The sequence below is a fragment of the Saccopteryx leptura genome, chromosome 3, assembly GCF_036850995.1.
Source record: "Saccopteryx leptura isolate mSacLep1 chromosome 3, mSacLep1_pri_phased_curated, whole genome shotgun sequence".
In the NCBI taxonomy this organism is placed as follows: Eukaryota; Metazoa; Chordata; class Mammalia; order Chiroptera; family Emballonuridae; genus Saccopteryx; species Saccopteryx leptura.
Window position 1 is genome coordinate 72,332,777 of NC_089505.1, and position 25,740 is coordinate 72,358,516.

The following is a 25,740-nucleotide window of genomic DNA, read 5'->3' on the forward strand; positions in this document are numbered from 1 at the left end:
ATTTTAGAGAGAAGAGAGAGTATGTGAAAGACAAATAGAGAGAAGGAGGGGAGGAGCAGGAAGCATCAACTCCCGTATGACTTGATCAGACAAGTGCAGGGTTTTGAACCAGTGCCCTCAGCGTTCCAGGTGCATGCTTTATCCAATGCGCCACCACAGGTCAAGCTAAAAATGATTTTTTGACTAATATTCAGTGGCATCTCAGATTCAATTCCTTCCCCTTTTATTTTTTACTTCTTTACGTTCAGTTGCCAGCATGAATAACATTGCTGAAGTCTGTCTTTTGAACAGTGTATGAATGGAAAATTTTCCCCAATATGCATTCTTGTATACTGAGTGAGGCTGATGATCCAGGTATAAGAGTTTCCACAGTTTTTATTTTTAAAGTTTCTATTATGAATTCTCATGTGTCGATAAAATTCTGAATATGGAATTCATTATATACTGCTCACAAAAACTAGGGGATATTTCAAAACATGAAGTAACAAAAATGTTCCCTAGTTTTTTTGAGCAGTGTTATGATTGTTCAGTCTTCACCCTGGTGTGAATTCTCTTATGTTGAATAGCACTTGAATGAATAGCAAAACCTTTGCCACATATTTCACACTTGTAAGGCTTCTTTCCAGAGTGAATTATTTCATGTTGAGTAAGTCTTGAACGCCAATTAAAAGTTTTGCCACATATTTCACATTTGTAACGCTTCTCTCCAGTATGAATTATTTCATGTTGAGTAAGACTTGAACGCAAATTAAAAGCTTTGCCACATACTTCACATTTGTAAGGCATATCTCTAGTATGAATTTTATTATGTGTAGTAATATGTGATCGCCGAGCAAAACCTTTGCCACATATTTCACATTTGTAAGGCTTCAATCCAGTATGAGTTTTCTTATGTCTAGTAATATGTGAAAGCCGACCAAAACATTTGCCACATATTTCACATTTGTAAGGCTTCTCTCCAGTATGAATTTTTTCATGTTGAATAAGAAGTGAATGGTGATTGAAATCCTTCCCACATATTTGACATTTATAAGGCCTCTCTCCAGTATGAATTGTCTCATGATTAATAACACCTGAATGCCAAGTAAAACCTTTGCCACATATTTCACATTTGTAAGGCTTCTCTCCAGTATGAATTCTCTGATGACTAATAACTCCCGAATGCCTAGTAAAACCTTTGCCACATACTTCACATTTGTAAGGCTTATCTCCAGTATGAGTTTTCTTATGTCTACTAATATGTGAACGTTGCTTAAAGGCTTTGCCACATACTTCACATTTGTAAGGCTTCTCTCCAGTATGGATTCGCTCATGTACAGTAAGGTATGAACTTGAATTAAAGTCTTTTCCACACTGTTTACATTTGTAAGCCTTCTCTTCAGCATGAACCATCTTATGTTGAGAGAGATATGCAAGAGAAATAAAGGCTTTACCACATTTCTCACAATTGTAAGGTGTCTTTCTTGCATAAAATTTCTTGCGTTTAGTGTGTTTAAAAATCTGAATAGAAACTCTTTCACTCTCATTATTACATTTATTAGCTTCTTCCTCAGTATGAGTAGTCTCCTGTTCACTGAGATTTAACAGTAAGCAATTGTCCACCTCACTACAATTATTTTTCTCCTCAGCAATATGAATATTCTGGTGCAGAGTAAGTTTTAAACTTTGATCAATGTCCTTCCCGCATTTAGAATGGTTCTTCAGAAATTCAGTTGCCAGATGTTTATTAGGATTTGAACCTTGACTAAAGTTTTCCCAACAGTCATTGAATCGGTCACTTCTCTCTCCATTAAACATACTCTGGTAAATCAATGTAAATAGATAGGTCATTAGTGAGGCCTCTAGAATCAGTAAACATGTAAAGATATTCTAATAAACTACTATGTCACACCTACTGAATGACGAACATTATATAATTAATGACTGTACAAAAAAAACAACCAAACTTATGAAAACTATAGACTCCGAAAGACTTCTCAGTGGAAAAACCATGAACACTTGTTTAATGGATGCTTAATGTGATCAGCCTTTGAAATTCTATCTTCACTTTAAAATCTCTAATTTTTTTTCAAGAGTTTGAGTGTTTAATACATTTTTTATGGTAAAAATTATTTGTACCACAGGCTTAAGAATGTGATGAATTTTACAAATATCTTCTCCCATGTTTATAAATAGTCTCAGGAAATGTATTAAAATTTCATTTGGGTCTTTCCATTCAAACACACTCTGCTCTACTCCTCTTGTTCCATCTCCAGTGAGTATGCTGTAAACTCTAAGGCAGGGGTCTCCAAACATTTTACACAGGGGGCCAGTTCACTGTCCCTCAGACCATTGGACGGCTGCCAAATACAGTGGTCCTCTCACTGACCACCAATGAAAGAGGTGCCCCTTCCAGAAGTGCAGTGGGGGCTGGATAAATGGCCTCAGGGGGCCGCAGTTTGGGGACGCCTGCTCTAAGGGACCCCATAGGACTTGGAACCGGGAGCAATGGGCAGCAGCAGCTCGTCGTGGGCTCAGTCCTTGGGTCTGTTTCTAAGGCTCTCTTTCCTAAGACTTCTCACTGAGCCAAAGCAGTTCTGCTTAGGCTGTCTCCTGTGGCTTCTTCCGACCTGAGTCCTTTCTTCTTTACTGGCTCCATGTTTAATAATATATTCTAAACAAACAAAGGACACATAAGTGAAAACCCCCATAAAACAACAAAACATCATTCTGCAAATGCAAATAAATTAGTAATGGTTTACCAAAGGTACTTTAGACCTTCGTTCTCTTTTAGGGTTAGGGCCATCCTAACACCCTTTCTGTCATTCATACACCTAATAACATTTCCACTTTCGTGAGGAATACGTGCTAAATATCACCCTTTCCATATCTTACCAAAAGCATTTTCTGGAATAATTCTTTGGTTGGCTTTGGCAACAAGTCTTGGGTGTCTTCAGAAAAAATAGCTGTAAGATAAGTTATCAAAAGCTATAGTTACATAACTATACTTTAAACTCTAATGTAGAAACTGAGTACAGTGGTACCTTGAGATAGGAGCAGACCAACAAATTTTTTTTATTTTTTTAAGATACGAGGTGTGACTCGGTACATATTTTGTTCGAGATCCGAGCAAAATTCTGACTTACAAGTTGTGATTCAAGAAGCTGCCGCCGGTTGGGGTGTTGGCACACGGGTACAGTATCAGCAGCACAACTCCAGCATCTTGTTTTTTGGGGTTTTTTTTTTGTATTTTTCTGAAGCTGGAAACGGGGAGAGACAGTCAGACAGACTCCCTCATGCGCCCGATTGGGATCCACCTGGCACGCCCACCAGGGGCAACGCTCTGCCCACCAGGGGCAACGCTCTGCCCACCAGGGGGCGATGCTCTGCCCCTCCGGGGCGTCGCTCTGCCGCGACCAGAGCCACTCAAGGGCCTGGGGCAGTGGCCAAGGAGCCATCCCCATCGCCCGGGCCATCTTTGCTCCAATGGAGCCTTGGCTGCGGGAGGGGAAGAGAGAGACAGAAAGGAAGGAGGGGGGGTGGAGAAGCAAATGGGCGCCTCTCCTATGTACCCTGGCCAGGAATCGAACCCGGGTCCCATGCACGCCAGACCGACGCTCTACCGCTGAGCCAACCGGCCAGGGCCCAGCATCTTGTTTTTTCTCACATATTACCCAAAGAAACAAGTCGAATCTCATGAGCTGTACTTGTTCTTGCATCATTTTGCATTTTTTACTATCTTTTTTTGTGTGCTATTATGGGACCAAAGAAAATGAGTGTAAAGCACAGTGGTGAGAAGAAGAAGAGACTGATGTCGATAGAAGTAAAGCAAGAAATAATAGAAAAATATGAGCTTGGTGTACGAGTGATTGAACTGGCAAATCTGTACTACTACAATACATCTACAATTTGTACCATCATTAAACAAAAGGATACCATCAAAAACGCAAATCCAGCAAAAGGAACTACAATTCTGTCCCAGTTAAGGACAAATATCCATGAAGAAGTGGAGAAGCTTCTGCTGGTGTGGGTCAAAGAGAAAGAGCTGGCAGGAGATACAGTGACGGAGAGTGTAATATGAGAAAAGGCATGTATTATTTACAGCAACGCGAAGAACCATCAACCTTAAGAGGCAGCAGAAGATACGTTTAAGGCAAGTCATGGCTGGTTTGAAAATTTCAAGAGATGTGGCATCTACTTGGTGGTGAGGCATGGTGAAGCTGCGAGTGCTGACGTTAAGGCAGCTGAGGAGTACACAGCAAGTTCTGCTGCACTTATCGCAAAGAAAGGCTAAATCCACCAACAAGTGTTCAACTGTGACAAAACAGGATTTTTTTGGAAAAAAAATGCCCCGGAGGACTTTCTTCACCACAGAGGAGAAGAAGTTGCCAGGCTCTAAACATATGAAGGAACGTCTGACCCTTGAATTGTGTGCAAATGCTAGCGGTGACTGTAAAATAAAGCCACTGCTAGTGTATCATTCCAAAAATTCTTGAGCCTTTAAGACTCACAAGATTCTTAAAAAAAAAACGCAGGTTATGTGGCGCGCCAATGCTAGGGCATGTGTTACGTGGCAGTTTTTTATTGAATGGGTAAATCTCATCTTTGGTCCTGCAGTGAAGAAATATATTCAAGAAAATAAACTCCCAATGAAATCATTATTAATCCTTGATAATGCTCCGGCCCACCCACCTGGTCTTGAAGATGACATTCTCAATGAGTTCAAATTTGTGAAAGTCCTCTACCTCCCACCCAACATGACTTCAATCTTGCAACCTATGGATCAGCAGGTCATTTCCAACTTTAAAAAGCTTTAAACAAAGCTTTTACACAAAGTACTTGTTTCGCTGCTGCTTTGAGGTTACTGAGAATACAGTTCTAACCCTTGGAGAATTTTGGAAAGATCACCACAACATCGTGATATGTTTACGAATTATTGACTCGGCATGGCAAGAGGTTATAAGAACCTTGAACTTGGCATGGGAAAAGTTATGGCCTGATGTTGCAGACAGGGACTTCAAAGGATTCGAACCAGAGACTGAGACCTAGGTAAAGCGCTGAAGTAGACTGTCCCTTGGAAAGTCAATGGGTCTGGGGATGGATGAGGGTGATGTAAACCAGCTCATTGAGGAACATGAGGAGAAACTCTCAACTGAGGAGTTGAAGGAGCTACAGATGATGCAACATATGGAGCTTCTGCAAGAGATCAGTAGTGAGGAGGAGGTAGAGTTGGAGGAAGTTTTTTCTACAAGAGAAATTAAAGACATGCTGGCAATGTGGGAGAAACTTTCAAGTTTCATTGAAAAGAAACACCCAGAAAAAGTTTCAACTGGCCGTGCTTCAGCACTTTTTAATGACACTTGTCACATTTCTGTAACATTTTAAAAGGCAGGGAAGCCTGACCTGGTGGTGGTGCAGTGGATAGAGCATAGGACTGGGATGCTGAAGGACCCAGGTTCAAGACTCCGAGGTCGCCAGCTTGAGTGCGGGCTCATCTGGTTTGAGCGAGGCTCACCAGCTTGGACCCAAAGTCGCTGGCTCCAGCAAGGGGTTGCTCAGCCTGCTGAAGGCCCGCGGTCAAGGCACATGTGAGAAAGCAATCAATGAACAACTAAGGTGTTGCAACGTGCAATGAAAAACTAATGATTGATGCTTCTCATCTCTCTGTTACTGTCTGTCTCTCCCTGTCTATCCCCCTTGCTGAATCTGTCTCTGTAAAAAATAAATAAATAAAATTAAAAAAAAAAAAAAAAAGGCAGGGAAAAGCAAACCTCTTTGGATAGATTTTTATTCAAAAGTCCTGCAAATGAAAGTGCAGTGAAAAAGGCAAAAACAGCTGATGATTAAATGAAAAATATGTAATGTTAAGCTTAGGTTAAGTTTAAAGTAAAGAAAGTGCATTATTTTAAAATTAAGTTTTTGTTGTTTCATTTTAAGTAAAAAAAATGCAGTTTTAGTTTACATTTAGTGTTAAGAAAGTGCAGTTTTAGTTTACATGTCTACAGTGCTTGCATTCCTTCCTCCCTCCCTCCTCCTCCACCATTCACCACTGTTAGCCACACTCGTCGGTCTCCAAGGTAAGAATACAGTACTAAATAACATTATTTTATATATTTTGTTATGCATTGGTAAAGTATACATGTGTGTTTCTTAATTAAAGAAATCTTTTTTCATAATTTAGGATGGTTTGGGGATGTTTCACAGGGCTGGAATGGATTAAATCTATTTCACTTATTTTAAATGGGAGAAATTTGTTTGATAAACGAGTTGACTGACTTACAAGCTTGGTTACAGAATGAATGAAACTCGTATCTCAAAGTACCACTGTACCGTTTACAGGTCTTCAGCGACATGGCACAATAGGTAGCATCAAAACACTGCTCTTCCATGGAGAAGGGAACTAGCAACCAGTACTAGCACAGCTGCCATTTCTGAGGACTCCAGAAACCAATTAGACCACAACAGCTTCAGGAGAGCAGGGCAGGTAAGTCACATCACAGAAGATAAGATGCTTATGTTTGCCCCCAATAACTGCCCATTCTCCCTGACACACCATGGAAATATTGTTTAAAAAACCGCACTCCCAATTCCCACTCGTTCTCTGGGTAGAAACAGATGAGTGCACTGTGTGTTCAATGATCTGACTGTTTCCAGCTGCCCCTAAACTGGTTACTCCTTTGTGTGACACAGAGCGCTCAGGTACTGACAGTACACAACGAATGCACTGTTGTGCTTGATTAAAATAAAAAAGGCAGTGGGGGGTTGGAGAGTGTTCTTACAACAAGGAGACAACAGTATTGAAGGTAGACATGAGCTAAAGGAAGGTACCATACGCTCAAGTTAGAGAAAACATTTTAAACTGGGGAATTACACACAAGTAACACAGAGCACACTCATGCCCAGCAATGCTCTCTTAGGCCTGAGAAACTTCTGGCACAGCTGACTGGTGTCTGTGTTCTCCTGCACAAAGCACATTCATACTCCCTGGATAATGGGTGGTTCTTCCACTAATGCCCACGAGAGATCAGAAGGCTCACCAGGTATCGGTGGCCCAGCATGCAGAAATCCCACGTTTCAACGCAGGTCAGGGTGCGATCACCTGCTTCTCTTCCCTTTCCACTGCCCCTTCTCTTTTTTCCTTTCTCAGCCAAAGGTGCCAGTGGCTCAACCTTCAGCCTCAGCAGCTAAAAATAGCCTGATTGATTTGAGCATTGGCCTCAGACAGTGGTTTCCAGCTGGATCCCTGTTGCGGCAAATGCACTGAGTCTCTCTACCTCCTGATTTCTCAAAATAAATAAATAAATACAGGACAGATAGATAGATAGATATAACATATTGTAAAATTAAAACAGCGAGAAACCATAAGGAAATTAACTGAAACTAAAAGGTAAGACAATGAAGTCAAAACAAGAAGCATACATTTTATAAATAATGCCAAAAAAGAATATGTAAGAGACTATTATGAACAATTACCTGCAAAACCACTGGACACCAAAACATGGGGAGTCAAGTTCCATAAGGCCACACTTCTTAAAATTTAGCTTAAAAAATTAATGCAGAAGAAAAATCAAAGGAGATCCACTAGTAAACCAGGACATAGATAAAAGAGTAATAATAAGTTTAAAAAAAAAAACGCTCCCTGCAGAGGAAAGCTGTGCAGCACATGGACTGATGAACTTGGTAATTCTAGCAACAGTTAAAGGAAACTAACAGGCCCGGGCCGGATAGCTCGGCTGCTTAGAGCAAGAACCCGAAGCGCAAAGGTTGTCAGTTCAACCCGTCAGGATACGGACACAAACAGATCTATGTTCCTGTCTCTCTCTCCCTCCCTTACTGTCTCACTAAAATTAATACATTTTAAAAAATAAAAAAAAATGACACTAATAATTCTTCACGAACATGTCCAAACATTAAAGAGTAAAGGAATTATAGAAATGCTTCTGCTGAGCAGGTGATGGCACACTGGATAGTGTGCAGACCACGAACACGGTTCAGAACCCCAAGTCACTGTCTTTAGCATGGGCTCATCTGGCTTGAGTACAGGGTAGCTGGCTTCAGCATGGGATCATAGACATGACTCCATGGTTGCTGGCTTCAGCAGGGGTCCCTGGCTCGGACGAAGCCCCCACTGAAGGCACACAAGAAGCAATCAGTGAATAAATTGCAACAACTACAAATCAATGCTTATAATCTCTCTCCCTTCCTGTCTCTCTCTATAAAAATATATATAAATAAAAACTAAAAATGAGTAAAAAAATACTTTCTAGGAAGCTATCTTTATGCGATATCAAACCCAAACAAAAGTACTGAGAATAAAACCATAAACCAAAATCTGTGATGAATTATGATGCAAAAGTTATGAGTAAAACATTAATAGACTGCCTGACCAGGCAGTAGAGCAGTGGATAGAGCATCGGATTGAGATGCGGAGGACCCAGGTTTGAGACCCCAAGGTTGTCAGCTTGAGTGTAGGCTCATCTGGTTTGAGCAAAAAAAAAAAAAAAAAAAAGCTCGCTAGCTTGGACCTAAGGTCGCTGGCTTGAGCAAGGGGTTACTTGGTCTGCTATAGCCCCACAGTCAAAGCACATATGAGAAAGCAATCAATGAACAACTAAGGCAGTGGTTCTCAACCTTTCTAATGCCGTGACCCTGCAATACAGTTCCTCATGTTGCGGTGACCCCAAACCAAAAACTAATTTTGGTGGCTACTTCATAACTGTAATTTTGCTACAGTTATGATTCAGAATGTAAATACCTGATATGCATTATGTATTCTCATTGCTTTAATCCACCCCCGCCGGCGTCGCGACCCACAGCTTGAGAACCGCTGAACTAAGGTGTCGCAACAAAAAACTGATGGTTGATGCTTCTCATCTCTCTCCGTTCCTGTCTGTCTGTCCCTATCTATCTCTCTCTCTGATTGTGTAAAAAAATATAAATAGACTGAATTCAAAATCAGATTACAGGGGGTCCTCAGATTAATTCCTACAACAGTGACATAACCCAAATTTTGGTGTAAGTCAAAATACACTCTAGCATGTCACTTACCTATCCTAACAGAGTTGCAAAATTATATTAAAAATAAAACAATTATGTACCAGAAAAATAATACCAAGCATACTTCTGCTATACACAATCATATCAGTTTGCCAAGGTAGTAAATATATGATATAAATCGCATAAGCCGAAACATCCACGACTCAATTTTTTAAGGTTTTATGAGAGTGCCTGACCAGGTAGTGGTGCAGTCTATAGACCATCAGAGTGGACACAGAAAACCCAGCTTTGAAATTTGGAGGTCTCGGCCTGTGCATGAACTCACAAGCTTGAACCCCAAGGTTGCTGGCTCGAAGCCCAACATTGCTGTCTTGAGTGCAAGGTCACTGGCTTGAGCAAGGGGTCACTCACTCTGCTGTAGCTCCAGGTCAAGGCACATATGAGAAATCAATCAATGTACAACTAAGGTGACACAACAAAGAACTGATGCTTTTCTTTTCTATCCCTTCCTGTCTGTCTCTCTCTCTCAAAAATAAAAAATAAATTTAAAAAAGGTATAGTATAGAAAGACAGAATAATTAAGCAGAATTGGAAGCCCATATAGAAGATCTCATGCACGGGGTCAACAGATCACCTGAGGAACTCTTACACTGACACATCGGAAGGTGCCCTTACCTGAAAGAACAAGGGAAGAGCATGAAAGAGACGGGAGACACACACACAGCCAGAAAGACACCAGTGAACCCGGTAGCAGGGGAGAAGTCAGGTTACCAGGGCACACTCTCTGCACCCAGAAAGGGCAGAAAGTAGAAGCAACATTCTTCCTGCGTGGCCAGCATGAACTGCAGCTGACCCAAGAGACGGTACACAGGCATGGCAGCTGTGCTCCTGCGGCCAACATTACCAAGCAGAAAACCAAACTAGACACGCAGCTGCCGCCACTGACAATCCCAGAGCCCCAGAGGCAGGGACAGTATGGGGTCACAGCACTCACTCTCAGCAGCCCCGGGGACTGGAGGGGCAAAACATTTCTCCCTGAGCAGCAGGCACACATGGTGGGTGCATCCCATGAAAAGGGAGAGATGAGGTACAGCAATAATTTCTTCATTTTTAAAAATTTTTTTTAGTATTTTCAACTCTCTCTCCAGACTCCCAGCCTGTTTACCTTGCTCCAACATGGAGATTAATATTCACATCAGAAACAAAAATTCCCGCATATATATAGAAATCAACATGAAGATGTTCAGATTTCCAGAACATCTGATCTCCATTCAATTAAGGAAAAAGAATATTACAGCAAAATTGAGAGAAGCCTTTCACTAATCAACCCACTGCTTGTCACCTTCTGTGCATAAGGACCAGTGTCAATATGCAGGCCCCAAACTCTCTTCCAAGAACTACTGAATCAATAGTACAAGTACAAAGAACAAAAATTCAGATAGGTTAAGTTTGCCATAGAGCATTATAAACACTTAAAGCTCTGGAACAACCCCTGAATACTATGAAGTGGGAAGTACATCCAAAGAGAAGGGAAGTTTAAAGTCCTAAAGCCACATTATGAAGCCTTTCCCTGTCTGAGTACACAGAGCTTCAATCTCAGTCACCCAAGCAGGGGCTCCCAACACACACACCCAAGGGAAAAGACACACAGGGCAGACAGTGACTTCTGGAGCAAAGTCATCCTCACCCAGTGAGAGCAGGTTCCTGTAGTTCTCCCACATCACGTGCACGTACAAGGCCCGCTGAGCTGGGCTCAGGTATTCCCACTCCTCTTGAGAAAATTCTATGGCCACATCCCTGAAGGTCAAGCATTGCTGAAATGAAAACATTTCACCAAGGAGAAATGGTGACAGTTAGTAGCCTCACACAGAATGAGAAGGGAGATATAAAAATCGATTTGGTTAAAATGACTATCTGAAACATACAGATCTAGATTTGAGCAAGTGATGTTTCCGACTTATTGGTTTACATTACTTTTCCATAATAGTTTATGACAGCCAGAAAATCAAGAAAGGTTTCTCATGTTGGAAGAGAACACATGAAATGTACAATTAAAATTCAAACCCAGGTTGTGTATAGAGGACTGTTTGTAACTGTTCTATACATTGAGTAATGTTCACTGTCTCTATGAACTAGACTATGTGCGGTGTCTTTAAGAGACAATAAAGTCCACAGGGTCTATAAAACCTTTCAGACTCTTGAATGTGATGAGGACAACAACAGAGATGAATGAAGTCTTTGTATGTGTCCAATATGCCAGCATTAGTCCAGATGCTTCCACATGTTAACTTATTATCCATACAGTAGCTCACTAGAGACTGCTCTGTCGCCGTCTTCGAGGAGAAACTGTCACGGGTATTCTAAGAAAGTCACCTCAGATCAAAATCGGATGTTCTAAGCGGCAAAAACCTCAATTTAGGTGGTGTTTTAAACTTGAAGGTAAAGAATCAGACAGGCCTGACCTGCTGGTGATGCAGTGGACACAGCATCGCACTGGGACTCAGAAGTCCCATGTTAGAAACCCTGAGGTTGTCACCTTGAACATGGACTCACAATCTTTAGTGTAAGGTCACTAGCTTGAGTGTGGGACCATAGACATGACCCCATGGTCGCTGGTTTAAGGCCAAGGTCCCTGGTTTGAGCAACGGGTCACTCAGTCTGCTGTAGCCCCCGCATCAAGGCACATATGAGAAAGCAATCACTGAAGACCTAAGGGACCGCAACAACTGACGCTTCTCATCTGTCTCCCTTCCTGTCTGTCTACTTCTATCTGTCCCTCTCTATGTCTCCATCACCCCTCCCCAAAAAAAGATAAAAAAAGAATAAAAAAAATTATGCCTTGAAAAAGTGACATATTGGATAGGGCATCGTCCCTGTGCACCAAGTTTTCAGGTATGATCCTTGGTTAGGGCACCCACGAGATAAAATCTGTGAGTACGTTACTAAACACAACAACTAAATGAAATACTGAATTGATGCTTCACTCTTTCTCGTTGACTCCCTCCTTCAAATCAATGAAATATTTTCTTTTTCTTCTTTTTTAACTTTTTTTTTTAAGATAGAGGAGGGGAAGAACCAGTAGCAAGAAGCATCAACTAGGAGCAGTAGCTTCTCAGATGGGCCTTCACTGGGCAACCCCGGGTTTCAAACCAGATACCTCAGGATCCAGCTCAATGCTTTATGCACAGTACCACAGGGCAGGCTGAAATTATTTTTAAAATAACTGAAATAATTAGGAAACAGCCTAAAATCACAATGACAAACTGTTCTCTGAAACAGGTTGACACGAGGTCAAGTCTATCTATATTTTATTGCATAAATGGTTGTCACATTGTGCTCACACACACATTACTATTCTTCCATCCACTTGATTTTTCTTTTTTGTCCTTTTGAGAGACACACAGACAGGGACAGACATATAAGAAGGAATATAGATGAGAAGTACCAATTCCTCAATGCAGCACCTTTGTCGTTCATTGATTCTTTTCTCACATGTACAAATGTACCATAATTGGAGGGGCCTCTAGCTGAGGAAGTGCCCCTTACTCAAGCCAGCGACCTTGGGCTCAAACCAATGAGCCTGTGCTCAATCCACAGCCTTGGGGATTCAAACCACGGTCCTCTGTGTTCAAAGCCGAAACTCGATCCCTCTGCCACCACATGGCGAAGCCCTTACATTCACTCCAAACATTATTATGACTGTGTAAAAAAAAACCCACAACTGTGGAATATATTTAAAATACCATTTAAACTACAAAATATATAAAAGTTATGAAATGGTGATGTTTTTTATAAAAATCATGCAAATGCATAGGCATGCATTCATGCACATACATAAAAATAAACTAATAAACTGATGCAGAGAGGCTGTCCCTAAAAGTATTTTTTGGATAATATAATTTATTATCAGTTTTTCTTACGTGTATCTCACCACCAGTGGAATAAGAAAAATGTTATCAACTGTACTTCTATTGTGGTTATTAGAAAACACTGAATTATAGTGGAGAAAGAGGGCTGACCACCACGGCTACTTAAACAGAGGTCAGCAGAGGAGGGAAATGGAGAAAGAAATATAATAAAACAGACTCAAAGAGTTGGAATTGTAAAAATTCAGAAATACAAATATATGAACTGATGGACCAGCTACATTCTGTGAGACAATACAGGGTATAAGACAAAAACTAACAGCCAAGGTGGGCTGTACACAACTAGTATACAAATGTTACAATGAGCAATCTAAAACACCAAGGAAAACGGTCCTATTTATCACAGCTTTGAAAAGGATAAAATACTCAGGAATGAAAAAAAGTCAACAAGCTGAATGACATACCCACTGGAAACAAACCATTGCAAAACTAAATCAAAGATTCAAATCATCAGAAAGCCATCCCTTAAGCCTGATCAGGTGGTGCATGGGGGACAGAGCATCAGACTGTGATGCTGAGGATGCAGGATCAAAACCCAGGGTTGCCACCTTGAGGGCGGGGTTGCAGGCTTGAGCATGGGATTATAGACATGACCCCATGGCCAATGGCTTCAAGCCAAAGGTCAGTGGCTTGAGGAAGGGGTCCCTCACTCTGCTGTCACGCCCCTGCACCCCCGCCAAGGCGCACACGAGAAGGCAATCAATTAACAACTAAGGTGCCACAACAAAGAATTGATGCTCCCCATTTCTCTCTCATCCTGTCTGTCACTATCAGCCCCTCTCTCTGTAAAAATAAAAAAGACATCCCTTAATAATGGGTTGTAAATGAGTTACTATTGTTGAAATGTGCATGTTATTCAAGCATTCTACAGACAATATGAAATCTATACAAAAATTCCATAGGGAATTTTGGCACAAACGGAAAAGAAAAACAAAACCCAGGTCAGTTTAGCATGAAATCAAGCGAAAGGATCCAGGGGAGGGAAATGCTCTTAATAAAGGAGAAGTGGACATTTTGAATTTTTTAGATGCAAATGCATATAATAAATAAAGCTTTGTCATACCAAATGATTTTTTTTTTTTTTTACAGGGACAGAGAGAGTCAGAGAGAGGGATAGACAGGAACAGAAAGACAGGAATGGAGATGAGAAGCATTAATCATTGCGACATCTTAGTTTCCATTGATTGCTTTCTCATATGTGCCTTGACCGCAGGCCTTCAGCAGACCGAGTAACTCCTTGCTCAAGTCAGCGACTTTGGGTCCAAGCTGGTGAGCTTTGCTCAAACCAGATGAGCCCGCACTCAAGCTGGCGACCTCGGGGTCTCAAACCTGGGTCCTCTGCATCCCAGTCCAACGCTCTATCCACTGCACCACCGCCTGGTCAGGCCCAAATGATTTTTGACAAGAAAAACTACTTCATGGAGAGAGGCCAGTCTCTATAACAAAATGAGTGTGTGTGGGGAGGAGAGGGGAGGTGGATATTTCCATTCAAAAGAATGTAGCTGGAACCTTATTACCTGCACCAAACAGCAGCATCAATGTGTCAGAGGATACAGTGTGCAGGGTGAAAAATGCAGCCTTCGAGAACTAGAAGTGGTAAAAACAACCTAAAGAATCTTCAATTGTCAGACAGTGGGATGATTACACAAATGGATAATGTAATGAAACACGCTCTACCACAAATGTCTGCCTGGGAATTATCCGCTCAATTCCAAATCATTTCGATGTTCAAGTCAGTAACTCACTCATGTAGCTTCAAATGTATTACAAAAGCAGAAGGATTTCCCCTAATTGTCCCCTCTTCCAGAACTGATCAGGTATTTGTGCACATCAGTCCATGACCTCTATGTGCTTTTTCTTTTCCCCTAATTGACAGAGTGACAGGACATCCAACATGGTGACTGGACGATCTCCCTCCTCAGCCACACTTCAGTGCTCGCATCCTAGCTCCAACCCAAGGGCTGAAGCCTTACCCAGGATGATGCCCGGAGGGTCTCTTTACAAGTCCTCTGTTATTGGGTCACACTGAGATGGAACCGAAGCAGACCTGAGTGGGACCGAGGGACGGCCCAGGTCGGTGTACACAAACATCAGGCAGTACAATTCAGAGTCAGAGAACAGCAAGTCAAAGGGCATTTCAAAAAGGACAGACACAAGCCTGACCTCTGGTGACTCAGTGGATCGGCACTGACTGGAAACGCTGAGGTTGCTGATTCCAAACGCCAGGCATTCCCAGTGAGGGCACATATGGAGCAACTAACACAAATTGATGCTTTCCACTGATTCACCCTTTTTCTGTCTCCTCTCTCTAAAATTAGTAAATAAAATTTTTTAAAAAACGAACAAACAGGCCCTGGCCGGTTGGCTCAGCGGTAGACCGTCAGCCTGGCGTGCGGGGGACCCGGGTTCAATTCCCGGCCAGGGCACATAGGAGAAGCGCCCATTTGCTTCTCCACCCCTCCCTCCTTCCTCTCTGTCTCTCTCTTCCCATCCCGCATCCAAGGCTCCATTGGAGCAAAGATGGCCCGGGCGCTGGGGATGGCACCTTGGCCTCTGCCCCAGGAGCTAGAGTGGCTCTGGTTGCGGCAGAGCGATGCCCCGGAGGGGCAGAGTATCACCCCCTGGTGGGCAGAGCATCGCCCCTGGTGGGCGTGCTGGGTGGATCCCGGTCGGGCGCATGCGGGAGTCTGTCTGACTGTCTCTCCCCGTTTCCAGCTTCAGAAAAATACAAACAAACAAAAAAACCCCGAACAAACAGACAAACATGTAACAACGGACCAAGAATACAATTTTACCTGAGAAAGAGGCATAGCTGAAGCCTCCTTCCTCCTCTTCCGGGCTTCTTCCTCAGGCAACAAGGGTTTCCGGAAGTCAGTCTGGAAAGTAGAAGATACGCTGTTTACCATCATACCCTCTTCCTGTGCCACAGCCACACACAGGAATGCCCTCTCTGTATGGCAAAGATGGTGACTGCTACCCACAGACAGGAGGGATTCTGGGATAGCAAACTGTTCTCAGAGACACACAAGTGGATTTTTATACCTGTCCTCAGATCATGCTGCCCATCTGGTCACTCACACCTCAGCAGTGGGGCCCCCACTAAGCAGATGCTGCCCTGCAGGTCACAGGCCTCGTCCAGACCAAACCCACGCACAGCAGAGTCCCCTCACCCTCACCCCAGATCTCAGGCCCCAGAGCCTTGTTGCTCAAGGATGGATGCAGGTTAGAATCACCTGACGTGCCCTGGACGGATGTCTTGGTTGTTTAGTGTCCTCCTGAAGCTCAGAGGCTGCTGGTTCAATCTCGGGTCGGGACACGTGCAGGAACAGACCAATGTCCCTGCCTGTCTCTCTTTCTCCCTTTGTCTCTCACTAAAAATCAGTAAATTAAAATAATTTCTATCTGTCTTTCTGTCTCTGTCACATACAAAAAAAGGAATTAATGACAGAAATAAACCGCATTAAACAGACTTTTTTCTCTTAAACAATACTATAGCACTGATCGGGATAGCTCGGTTGGTTAGACCATCTTCTGGTTCTCAAAGGTTGCTTGTTCGATCACGGGCACAGTACATACAGAAATGAGTCCATGGTTCTGTCTCTCTCTCCCCTTTCTCTCTCTAAACATTAAAAAATAAAAAATATAATAAATATTGTTATGAAATTAAATTAGTAATCCTAGATGAATCATATTTTATGATCCTATCCTCCTAGAAACTGGTAACTGCAGACACTGTGGCAGGAGAGTAATATGAGGAGGCATCAGGAAGGACACAGATGTTCATGACAAACCCACTTTTCTACTGTGTATTGGAGAGTGCAGTCAATGCTTGAGATAAGAAAAAGTGTAAAATGCAAAGAAAGATAACTAAACTTATATTCAGGAATTACTTATTTAAATAGAAAATGCATTCGATAAGCACATTTTCACTTATATAGCAAGAAAGAAGTATATCCAGCCATGTAACTAAATTCATTTCCTTTTTTTTTATTTTAGTGAAAGGGAGACAAACAGAAAGACAGACAGACAGGGACAGACAGAAAGGAAGGAATAGAGATGCACCAACTTTTAAGAAAGTGAAGACTAGAGACAGAGATTGTGAAAAAATATTTTCACATTATTTATCTAATGAAGAATTGTACTTAAATTATACAAATGATTTGCAAAACATAATAATAATACCATTATCCAATTCCTTTATGTATGAGGTCATAGATTTATTTTAAAACTGAATCTTGATGATGTCACAACTGTAAAATTAGTAAATGTCAGTAAGTTGTAGAATTATTATGTAAATGTCATAGAAAAATTATAGCCCTAAAGCCCTGATTGGTTTGTTCATTTGTAGAGCATTGGTCCGGCATCAAATTATTAATTTGGGAAGAGAGAAAGAGTGAGAAAGAGAGAAAAAGAGAGAGAGAGCATGAGGAAGAGAAAGAGGACCATGTATTTGTTGTTCAACCCACATACGCACTCATTAGTTGACTCCAACTGTGCCCTGAGCAAGGATCAAACCTGCAACCTTGACATATTAGATGGACACTCCCATCAAAAGTGTCACCACACCAGGGTAGCACTGTCTCATAAGCAATAATTATAACATCTAAGGTTTGAAACACATATAAAAAACAAAAGAGCACAAAAATGTTAAAAAATTGGAATGTGGTCAATGAAGTTGAAATGCCTTGAGATCCCTATATTGTTGTAGAAGAGTGTAAAGATACTATTTATCACAAAGATTTAATAAAGTTCCATGCTATATGTAATCTCTACTGTCAGGATAAAAACTAACAACTGTCTTAATTTCTATGCTTACAGATGTGGAAAATATAATTTTAATAACTCATCTGAGCCTGACCTGTGGTGGAGCAGTGGGTAAAAGCATTAACCTGGAATGCTGAGGTTGCTGGTTTGAAACACTGGGCTTGCCTGGTCAAAGCACATATGGGAGTTGATGCTTCCTGCTCCTCCCCCTTTCCCTTCCTCCCCTCTCTCTCTACCCCCTATCTAAAATGAATAAATTTTTAAGAAATTAAAAGAAAACAAAAACAAACAACTCATCTGAGACCTGGTTCAGTAGTTCAGTTGGTGAAGAGAGTCTTCCCCATATATAAAGTTTCCAAGTTTGATCACCGCTCAGGGCACATGTGAGAAGCAACCAATGAATGCATAAATAAGTTAAACAACAAATTATTCTATGTTTATCTCTCTCTCTCTAAAAAAAAATCAATCAATACAACCTACAAAATTATTTAAAACAAGACCAAAATTAAATAAAAATAAAATAAAAAACGAGACTGAAAAAAAAAACAATATAAGCAACTACAATGAACTTAGATTACTGTTTTAAAACACATGAGCCCTGGCCGGTTGGCTCAGCGGTAGAGCGTCGGCCTAGCGTGCGGAGGACCCAGGTTCGATTCCCGGCCAGGGCACACAGGAGAAGCGCCCATTTGCTTCTCCACCCCTCCGCCGCGCTTTCCTCTCTGTCTCTCTCGTCCCCTCCCGCAGCCAAGGCTCCATTGGAGCAAAAGATGGCCCGGGCGCTGGGCATGGCTCTGTAGCCTCTGCCTCAGGCGCTACAGTGGCTCTGGTCGCAACATGGCGACGCCCAGGATGGGCAGAGCATCGCCCCCTGGTGGGCAGAGCGTCGCCCCTGGTGGGCGTGCCGGGTGGATCCCGGTCGGGCGCATGCGGGAGTCTGTCTGACTGTCTCTCCCCGTTTCCAGCTTCAGAAAAATGAAAAAAAAAACAAAAAAACAAAAAAAAAAACACATGAAAAATTATATTAAGTATAAACAAAATAAGCATTCCTGTTAGTTACATCAAATACAAAGTGCACAAAACTGTCACATTGAAATAAAATTTAAAGTCAAATAACAACCTGTTATAGGTGACATGTAAGTCACATAACGATCTGGAATGCTTGAAATAAAAGATTAGAAAAATATACAACTGGCTGTCCAGGAGGTGGCGCAGTGAACAGAGCATTTCCTGTGATGCTGAGGACCCAGGTTCAAAATTCCAGGGTCGCCTGCCTGTGTGTGGGCTCATCAGCCTTGATAATTGTCTCATTGAGCTTAAGCACCAGCTCACCAGCTTCAACTTTGGATCGCAGACATCATTTTGTAGTCACTGGCTTGACCCAAGGTCACTGACCAGATCAAAGGTTCAGTGCCTTGACTGAAGCACCCCATCTTTAAAGCATGCACGAGAAAGCAATCAGTGAACAACTAAGGTGCTGAAATTACAAGTTGATGTTTCTCATCTCTCTCCCTTGTAGTTGGTCTTCCCTATCTGTCCCTGCATTTCTGTCAGAAGGAAGGAAGGAAGGGAGGGAGGGAGGGAGGAAAGAAAAAGAGCAAGAAAAGACTCACCTAAAATAATCTGCTGTAACCATACTCTTACACAAAACAAACTAGAACACTTAAAAGTCATTCCCAAGAAAGAAAAGCAATGCTCACTACAATTAGTTTCAATTCACCACCTTGTAAAAGCCTGAAATTCCTGCCTGGCCCATGGGGTGCAATGGATCAAGTGTTGACCCAGAATGCTGAAGTTACTGGTTTGAAACCCTGAACTTGCCTGGTCAAAGCACAAGTGAAAAGCAATTACTATAAGCTGATGCTTCCCTCCCTTTCCCACCACCACCATTTCTTTCTTGAAAATCAATCTATTGGCCTGACCTGTGGTGGTGCAGTGGATAAAGTGTCGACCTGGAAATGCTGAGGTCGCCAGTTCGAAACCCTGGGCTTGCCTGGTCAAGGCACATATGGGAGTTGATGCTTCCAGCTCCTCCCCCCCTTCTCTCTCTCTCTGTCTCTCCTCTCTCTCTCTCTGTCTCTCCCTCTCCTCTCTAAAATGAATAAAAAAATAAGAAAATAAAGGGTTGTCAAACTTTAAAAATAAATAAATAAATAAAATAAAATAAATCTATAACATCCCGAAACAAAAAGAAATTATTAAAACCCTGACATTCGTATGCACCTAACAACACAGCCTTGAAATATATAGACAAAATGGACCACAAAACAAGAAGAAATAAATCCAGACAAATAGCACAAGATTCCAACATACCTCCCCCAGTAACTGAAGACAAAAAGGCCATCAAGAAACAAAACAGAATTTATAACCGAGCATTTTGAAAACCAACAGAAATATTTCATATTGAGCAAGAAATGCTGAGCCTTGGCCGAGTAACTCAACGTAGATGGTTCGAGTGTCATCCAGAAATGTCAATGATGCAGATTTCATCCCCAGTAAAGGCACATAAAATAATCTAATGAATGTGTTAATAATTGGAACAAAAAAATCCATGTCTCTTTCTGTCTCTTGCTCCCATCCTCTTTGTCTAAAATCAATAAATAAATTTTTAAAAATTTGGTGTGTGACAGAAACACAGACAGCGAGAGGGACAAACAGAGAGGAAGATAAAGAGGTAAGAAGCATCAATTTTTCATTGAGGATCCTTATTTATTTTTTGATCCCTTTGTGATATATGTCTTGACCAGGAAGGCTACAGCAGAGCAAGTGACCCGTTGTTCAAACCAGAAACCTTGGGCTCAAGTCAGCAACCCTGCACTGAAGCTGGTGAAGTCACGCTCAAATCTGATGAACTTGCACTGAAGTCAGCTCCTTCAGGGTTTAGAACCTGGGTTCTTTGTGTCTCAATCCAAACTCTATTCACTGCATCATTGCTGAAATGGAGAAATACCATTGCCCTAACCATAGAACGAGTTTTGCAAGATTTGCAGATGAGTAAATGAAAAGAGTTCTAAACAGGCCATAAATGTTCACTAATGTCCAGATTCCGGAAAGCCCTCAGGATGCTGCTTTAACAACCTCTGGAAAAGGCCAAGATAATCAAGCACATTCTTTTGCTTTTTGTAAAATGCTTCACTGAGCACTCTCTCCCTAGACCAGGGGTCAGGAACCTATGGTTTGCGAGCCAGATGTGGCTCTTTTGATGGCTGCATCTGGCTCGCAGACAAATATTTAATAAAAAATAATAATGTTAAAAATATAAAACATTCTCATGTATTACAATCCATTCATTTCCTACCGCTCATGTTCATGGTAGCGGGTGGCTGGAGCCAATCACAACTGTCCTCTGGGACAACACCAAATTTTTATTGGATAATGCGTAATGTACACGGGTTGTTGTATGGCTCTCACGGAATTACATTTTAAAATATGTGGCATTCATGGCTCTCTCAGCCAAAAAGGTTCCCAACCTCTGCCCTAGACTGTTCCAACAATAACCAAAAGCCTGTTTCGCTTCTGTAAAACTGCTTTGGCTAGGTGCTCACCTCCTCCCCTCTCTGCTTTAGGCCTATAAAAGCAAACCCTTAAGTAAGTTTGGGGCTGCGAATTCTTTAGGATGTGAATCTACTCGTTGTCGCTGGCATTAATTAAAGACTCCTTAATTTGGCTATTTAATTTGTGGCAAAATGTTTGTTTCCTCACTGTCCAGATATAAGTGCCTGGTCAAACATTTTAAAATTTAAAGACTATTTTTATTTTTAAAACAGTTGACAGAAATTTTAACAGACAAATATATACATGAAAAGGTTGACTGTGAACATGAGTCTAAGAAGTCCGCATATTTTTAAATATCTTGTCTCCCAAATGTATATATAACCAAATGTAATCCCAATCAATATCTAAATCTGATAGCTATATACAGTTTAAATTTAAAAAAATGGTCCCTGGCCGGGTGGCTCAGTGGTGGAGCGTCGGCCTGGCGTGCGGAAGTCCAGGGTTCGATTCCCGGCCAGGGCACACAGGAGAGGCGCCCATCTGCTTCTCCACCCCTCCCCCTCTCCTTCCTCTCTGTCTCTCTCTTCCCCTCCTGCAGCCAAGGCTCCATTGGAGCAAAAGATGGCCCGGGCATTGGGGATGGCTCCTTGGCCTCTGCCCCAGGCGCTAGAGTGGCTCTGGTCGCCACAGAGCGAGCCCTGGATAGGCAGAGCATCATCCCCTCCCTGATGGGCGTGCTGGGTGGATCCCGGTCAGGCGCATGCGGGAGTCTGTCTGACTGCCTCCCCGTTTCCAGCTTCAGAAAAATACCAAAAAAAAAAAAGGGAAGATATGCTTTATCAGTTAAGAAGCCTAAAGTTACTTTAATTATAGGAGTACAATAATAGTACAATCAACAAATAAGCCACAGGAACAAAATAAAATGCAAAGATAGAGACTTGATGGCACAGGAACCTTTGCAGAGAAGAGGGTAAGAATGGCTTTATAAGGCTGACCAGGCAACTGTGTAGTCATGGATAGAGTAGCTTCAAAAGTGTTGAGCTGAAGGGAGTATTAGCTCCAGGCACTAGGGGCTATAGCCCCAGGCATCTGCTGACATGTGGGTTGGTGCATCTAGTGTGCACAGATTAACACATCCAGGTCTATGGCCTTGATCAGTGACTTAAAAAAATAACAACCCAGCAGCACGAGTTATTGAAGAGTAAGAGGCAGAAGCACATTTTGTCCCACAGGAATGGACAGAAATGTAGTAGTAGAAGGACAGATGTGTCTCAACATTGCAGCCTATTTTTTCTCTTTTTCTCTTGGGGTGTACAAAGACGCTCATCTCAATCTTCTCTACCTTCTTCCTGCTTATTTGAGGTCTTAGGGCAGCCCCTCCCTTTTTTTTTACCTCTCTTTACTTCCTCAGTCCTTTCTCTTTTTTTCTTCCTCTTGCAGAAAAGTTCTGCATCTTAAACAAATCTTTCTAACAATTCAGAAAAATCTGAGCTTCTAGAACAACTTACATTCTCTCTTTTCCTTCAAAAAGTATACCAGTTAGATTGCGGTCTAGGGCCCCTTACCAAAACTCCTTTACTAGCCAGTATCAAGTGATTTGGGGCCATGGCAGTTCCTTAACTCTCCACCTGAGAGAAATTGATATTCCACTTCCCCTCACTACCCCACCTACATCCCGGCTGGGGCAATTTCCTCATTAAGTGATACCCTTTCCCCACCCCAAAATTCCCGGCCACAATTAATCTTGCTAGCTTTGCTCGCTAACCTTATAAAAGTTAAATCTTCAGGCACACAAGGCTGACGCCATTTTGGACTCAGCCCATGTGTTCACAGATGCATCAGTAAATTTCTTATACAACACATTATTCCTGACCTGTGGTGATGCTATGGATAGGGCACGCTATGACCAGGCTTGCCCAGTCAAGGCAATATAAAGAGCAATTATAAGTTAATGCTTCCCACTCCTCTCCCCTGCCTCTAAAATAAATAAATAAAATCTTGAAAAAAATGCCTGACCAGGCGATTGCGCAGCGGATAGAGCATCAGCCTGGGATGCTGAGAACCCAGGATCCAAACCTTGAGGTCACTGCCTTGAGCATGGGATCATAAACATAAACCCAGGTTTGCTAGGTGGGAAAAACTTCTCTCCAGCAAACATTAGCCATACCATGGCCCCTTCCACAGAAAGGCAATCCGCAATTTACATTGTGCTGCCTCATGGCAAACAGCGCAGCCTGACACAGACTACTACCCAGGCCAATGCAAAATGTAAGAAAGCAAACTTAAAAAACATTTGTTAAAGCTTATTTGCCCAACAGCACCCAAAGCACAGGCAGTCACCTGTTTCCTCCGAAATACCTGGGAGCTCCTTCCACACAGCTCCTTCCACCGCCATCCTTCCAGGGTCCACACTGCACCACTTCCGTTCTGTTTTGTCAGCTAATCTGCGAGGTGAGAGACAAACTTCCCACGACACAAAACATTTTGGAAAATTTGAAAGGACACGAGCACACTTACCTGACTTTTTGCAGTCCACGAGGAATGTAAACTCTCCACTTCCGCGAAACGATTTGGCACCTGAAAGTACTATCCAGATACAAAGACCGGCTACGGCAGCCGACGAGGCTCTGAAGCATTCAAAGAAACACAGGCGATTCCCGCACTGCCCTGAAAGGTGAAACGTCATGACCGCTCGCACTGTGGTGACGCTAGGGAGCCGCCATGTTGTGAAACCTGAACCTGTATTCTATATGGGAAGCAGTAACATTGGAGCCTGGAGCCTGCGGTGGCTGAAAGATGGGAGGGTCCTCAAATTGTCTGATTTCTTTGAAGTATGACTTATCCCACCGAATAATATTATTCCTATGTGGTGGCGCTTCGTTATAAATGTGCCAATATTCACGTTGCACTTTGGTCACAGATTCGAATATAGCGCGCAACAGAACATACTGAACTTTTCTCTGTACCGGCTGTTGCACTCGCCGGGTAAAACAAACACTGGAGACGTTTGGAGAGTTTAGACAAAGTTTTATGGCCAAAAAAAAAGCAAACCTGCACAGGGGTGAGCTCAGGTGGCAGTACCAGAGTCACACCGAGTGCCTACAATCTAGGGGTTTTTATAGCGTAGCAAGCAAGCTGTTATACAGTAGCGAATTTTGCGTTTTGCAGTTGGCTCCCCCAAATTAAATTTTAGTCACGTGTCTTAGTAACCAGTCATACAGTGGAAAGCCCCCAGCTGGAAAAGTCCCTATCTATCCTCTAGGATGTGGTTACACTAATCATCTTAGGAGTTTTACGACTTCCCTATCTCAAGGACTCATCTGTTCCTAGTCATCCTGGGAGTCTAACGACTTCCTTATCTCAAGGACTCATCTGTTCCTAGTCATCCTGGGAGTCTAACGACTTCCTTATCTCAAGGACTCATCTGTTCCGGGAATGGGTTGCATTTACTGGACTAGTTCCTTTGAAGTTATTTCCAAAGCCCATTAATATATTTTATGGCCTTTTATTCGAATGTCACGCCGTCCACATCTCGACTGGCATGGCCGTGGGCTGCTCCGCTATATGCACAGTGTTACATCATCATCTGCGCATGCGCACATGCTGCCTCATTATCCTACACAAACTGGGAGGGTTTTTCTTTTATTTGGTGCAAATTTCACATTTCTATCGTCTTTTGTTGCTTCCCTGTGACCAGTCAAAAGTACACCATGACTTTACGGATACACTGTATTTTCCCTTTAAATTTCTAGATATAAAAAGAGTTCTCATACGTGAAGGGCTGCTTTGGTTTCTTTATCCAATGTTACAGGTCTGACATGTTCTCTGACTAGAATATGACTTCCAGCCATTCTGCCCCTCAACTTCCCAGCTAGTTGTCACCCACCCACCTAGACAGAGCAGATGGTGGGTACTGTCCACGGTTCTTCCCCTCTCTCCAACTTGGAAAGCACATCTGGTTTGCTGGATTGATGCCCTGCTCAGAGGGAAAAGACAGAAGAGTGAGACATACTGAACTGGGCTGCGGTCTGTCGACAAGAAGAATGTTACATTTTAAGAAACAAACATGCGGCCCAGGCCAGTTGCGTTGGCCTGGAGTGTGGAAGTCCCGGGTTCGATTCCCGGCCAGGGCACACAGGAGAGGCGCCCATCTGCTTTTCCACTCCTCCCCCTCTTCTTCCTCTCTGTCTCTCTCTTACCCTCTCACAGCCAAGGCTCCATTGGAGCAAACATGGCCCGGGCGCTAGGGATGGCTCCATGGCCTCTGCCTCAGGCGCTGGACTGGCTCTGGTCGCAACAAAGCGATGCCTCAGATGGGCAGAGCATCACCCCCTGGTGGGCGTGCCGGGTGGATCCCGGTTGGGGGCATGCAGAAGTCTGTCTGACTGCCTCCCTGTTTCCAGCTTCACAAGAATACAAAAAAAAAAAAAAAGAAGAAACGAATATGCTTTACATCTGTAACACAAAGCCCTTTGTCTCAGGAGGCAGAATATGATACCTTCTTTTCTGTGGTAATGGAAGGATCTGAGGTTCTTCCTTTTCAGAGAACTGTCGTTATTCAGAAGAGTTAAGCATCTGA

General features: G+C 42.6%; 1 protein-coding gene and 1 long non-coding RNA gene across 6 annotated transcripts in view; one reads left to right on the forward strand and one right to left on the reverse strand.

Annotated features, from left to right (window-relative positions):
- LOC136399266 (zinc finger protein 43-like) lies at positions 1–24,210 on the reverse strand. Of its 5 annotated transcripts, XM_066374308.1 has the most exons (6): positions 23,679–24,210; positions 16,136–16,273; positions 15,698–15,778; positions 10,664–10,790; positions 2,875–2,945; positions 1–1,800 (listed from the first exon to the last, which is right to left on the reverse strand). In XM_066374308.1, the coding sequence occupies exons 3-6, from the start codon at positions 15,710–15,712 to the stop codon at positions 517–519; spliced, it is 1,497 nt and encodes a 498-aa protein (XP_066230405.1). In that variant the 5' UTR covers positions 15,713–15,778; positions 16,136–16,273; positions 23,679–24,210; the 3' UTR covers positions 1–516. The 5 variants fall into 5 exon arrangements, with proteins under 5 accessions (XP_066230405.1, XP_066230403.1, XP_066230407.1 ...); XM_066374306.1 differs by lacking the exon at positions 16,136–16,273; XM_066374310.1 differs by lacking the exon at positions 10,664–10,790.
- The window catches only part of LOC136399307 (uncharacterized), a 597,663-nt gene that overhangs the window by 435,557 nt on the left and 136,366 nt on the right, over positions 1–25,740 (forward strand). The window lies entirely within an intron of this gene.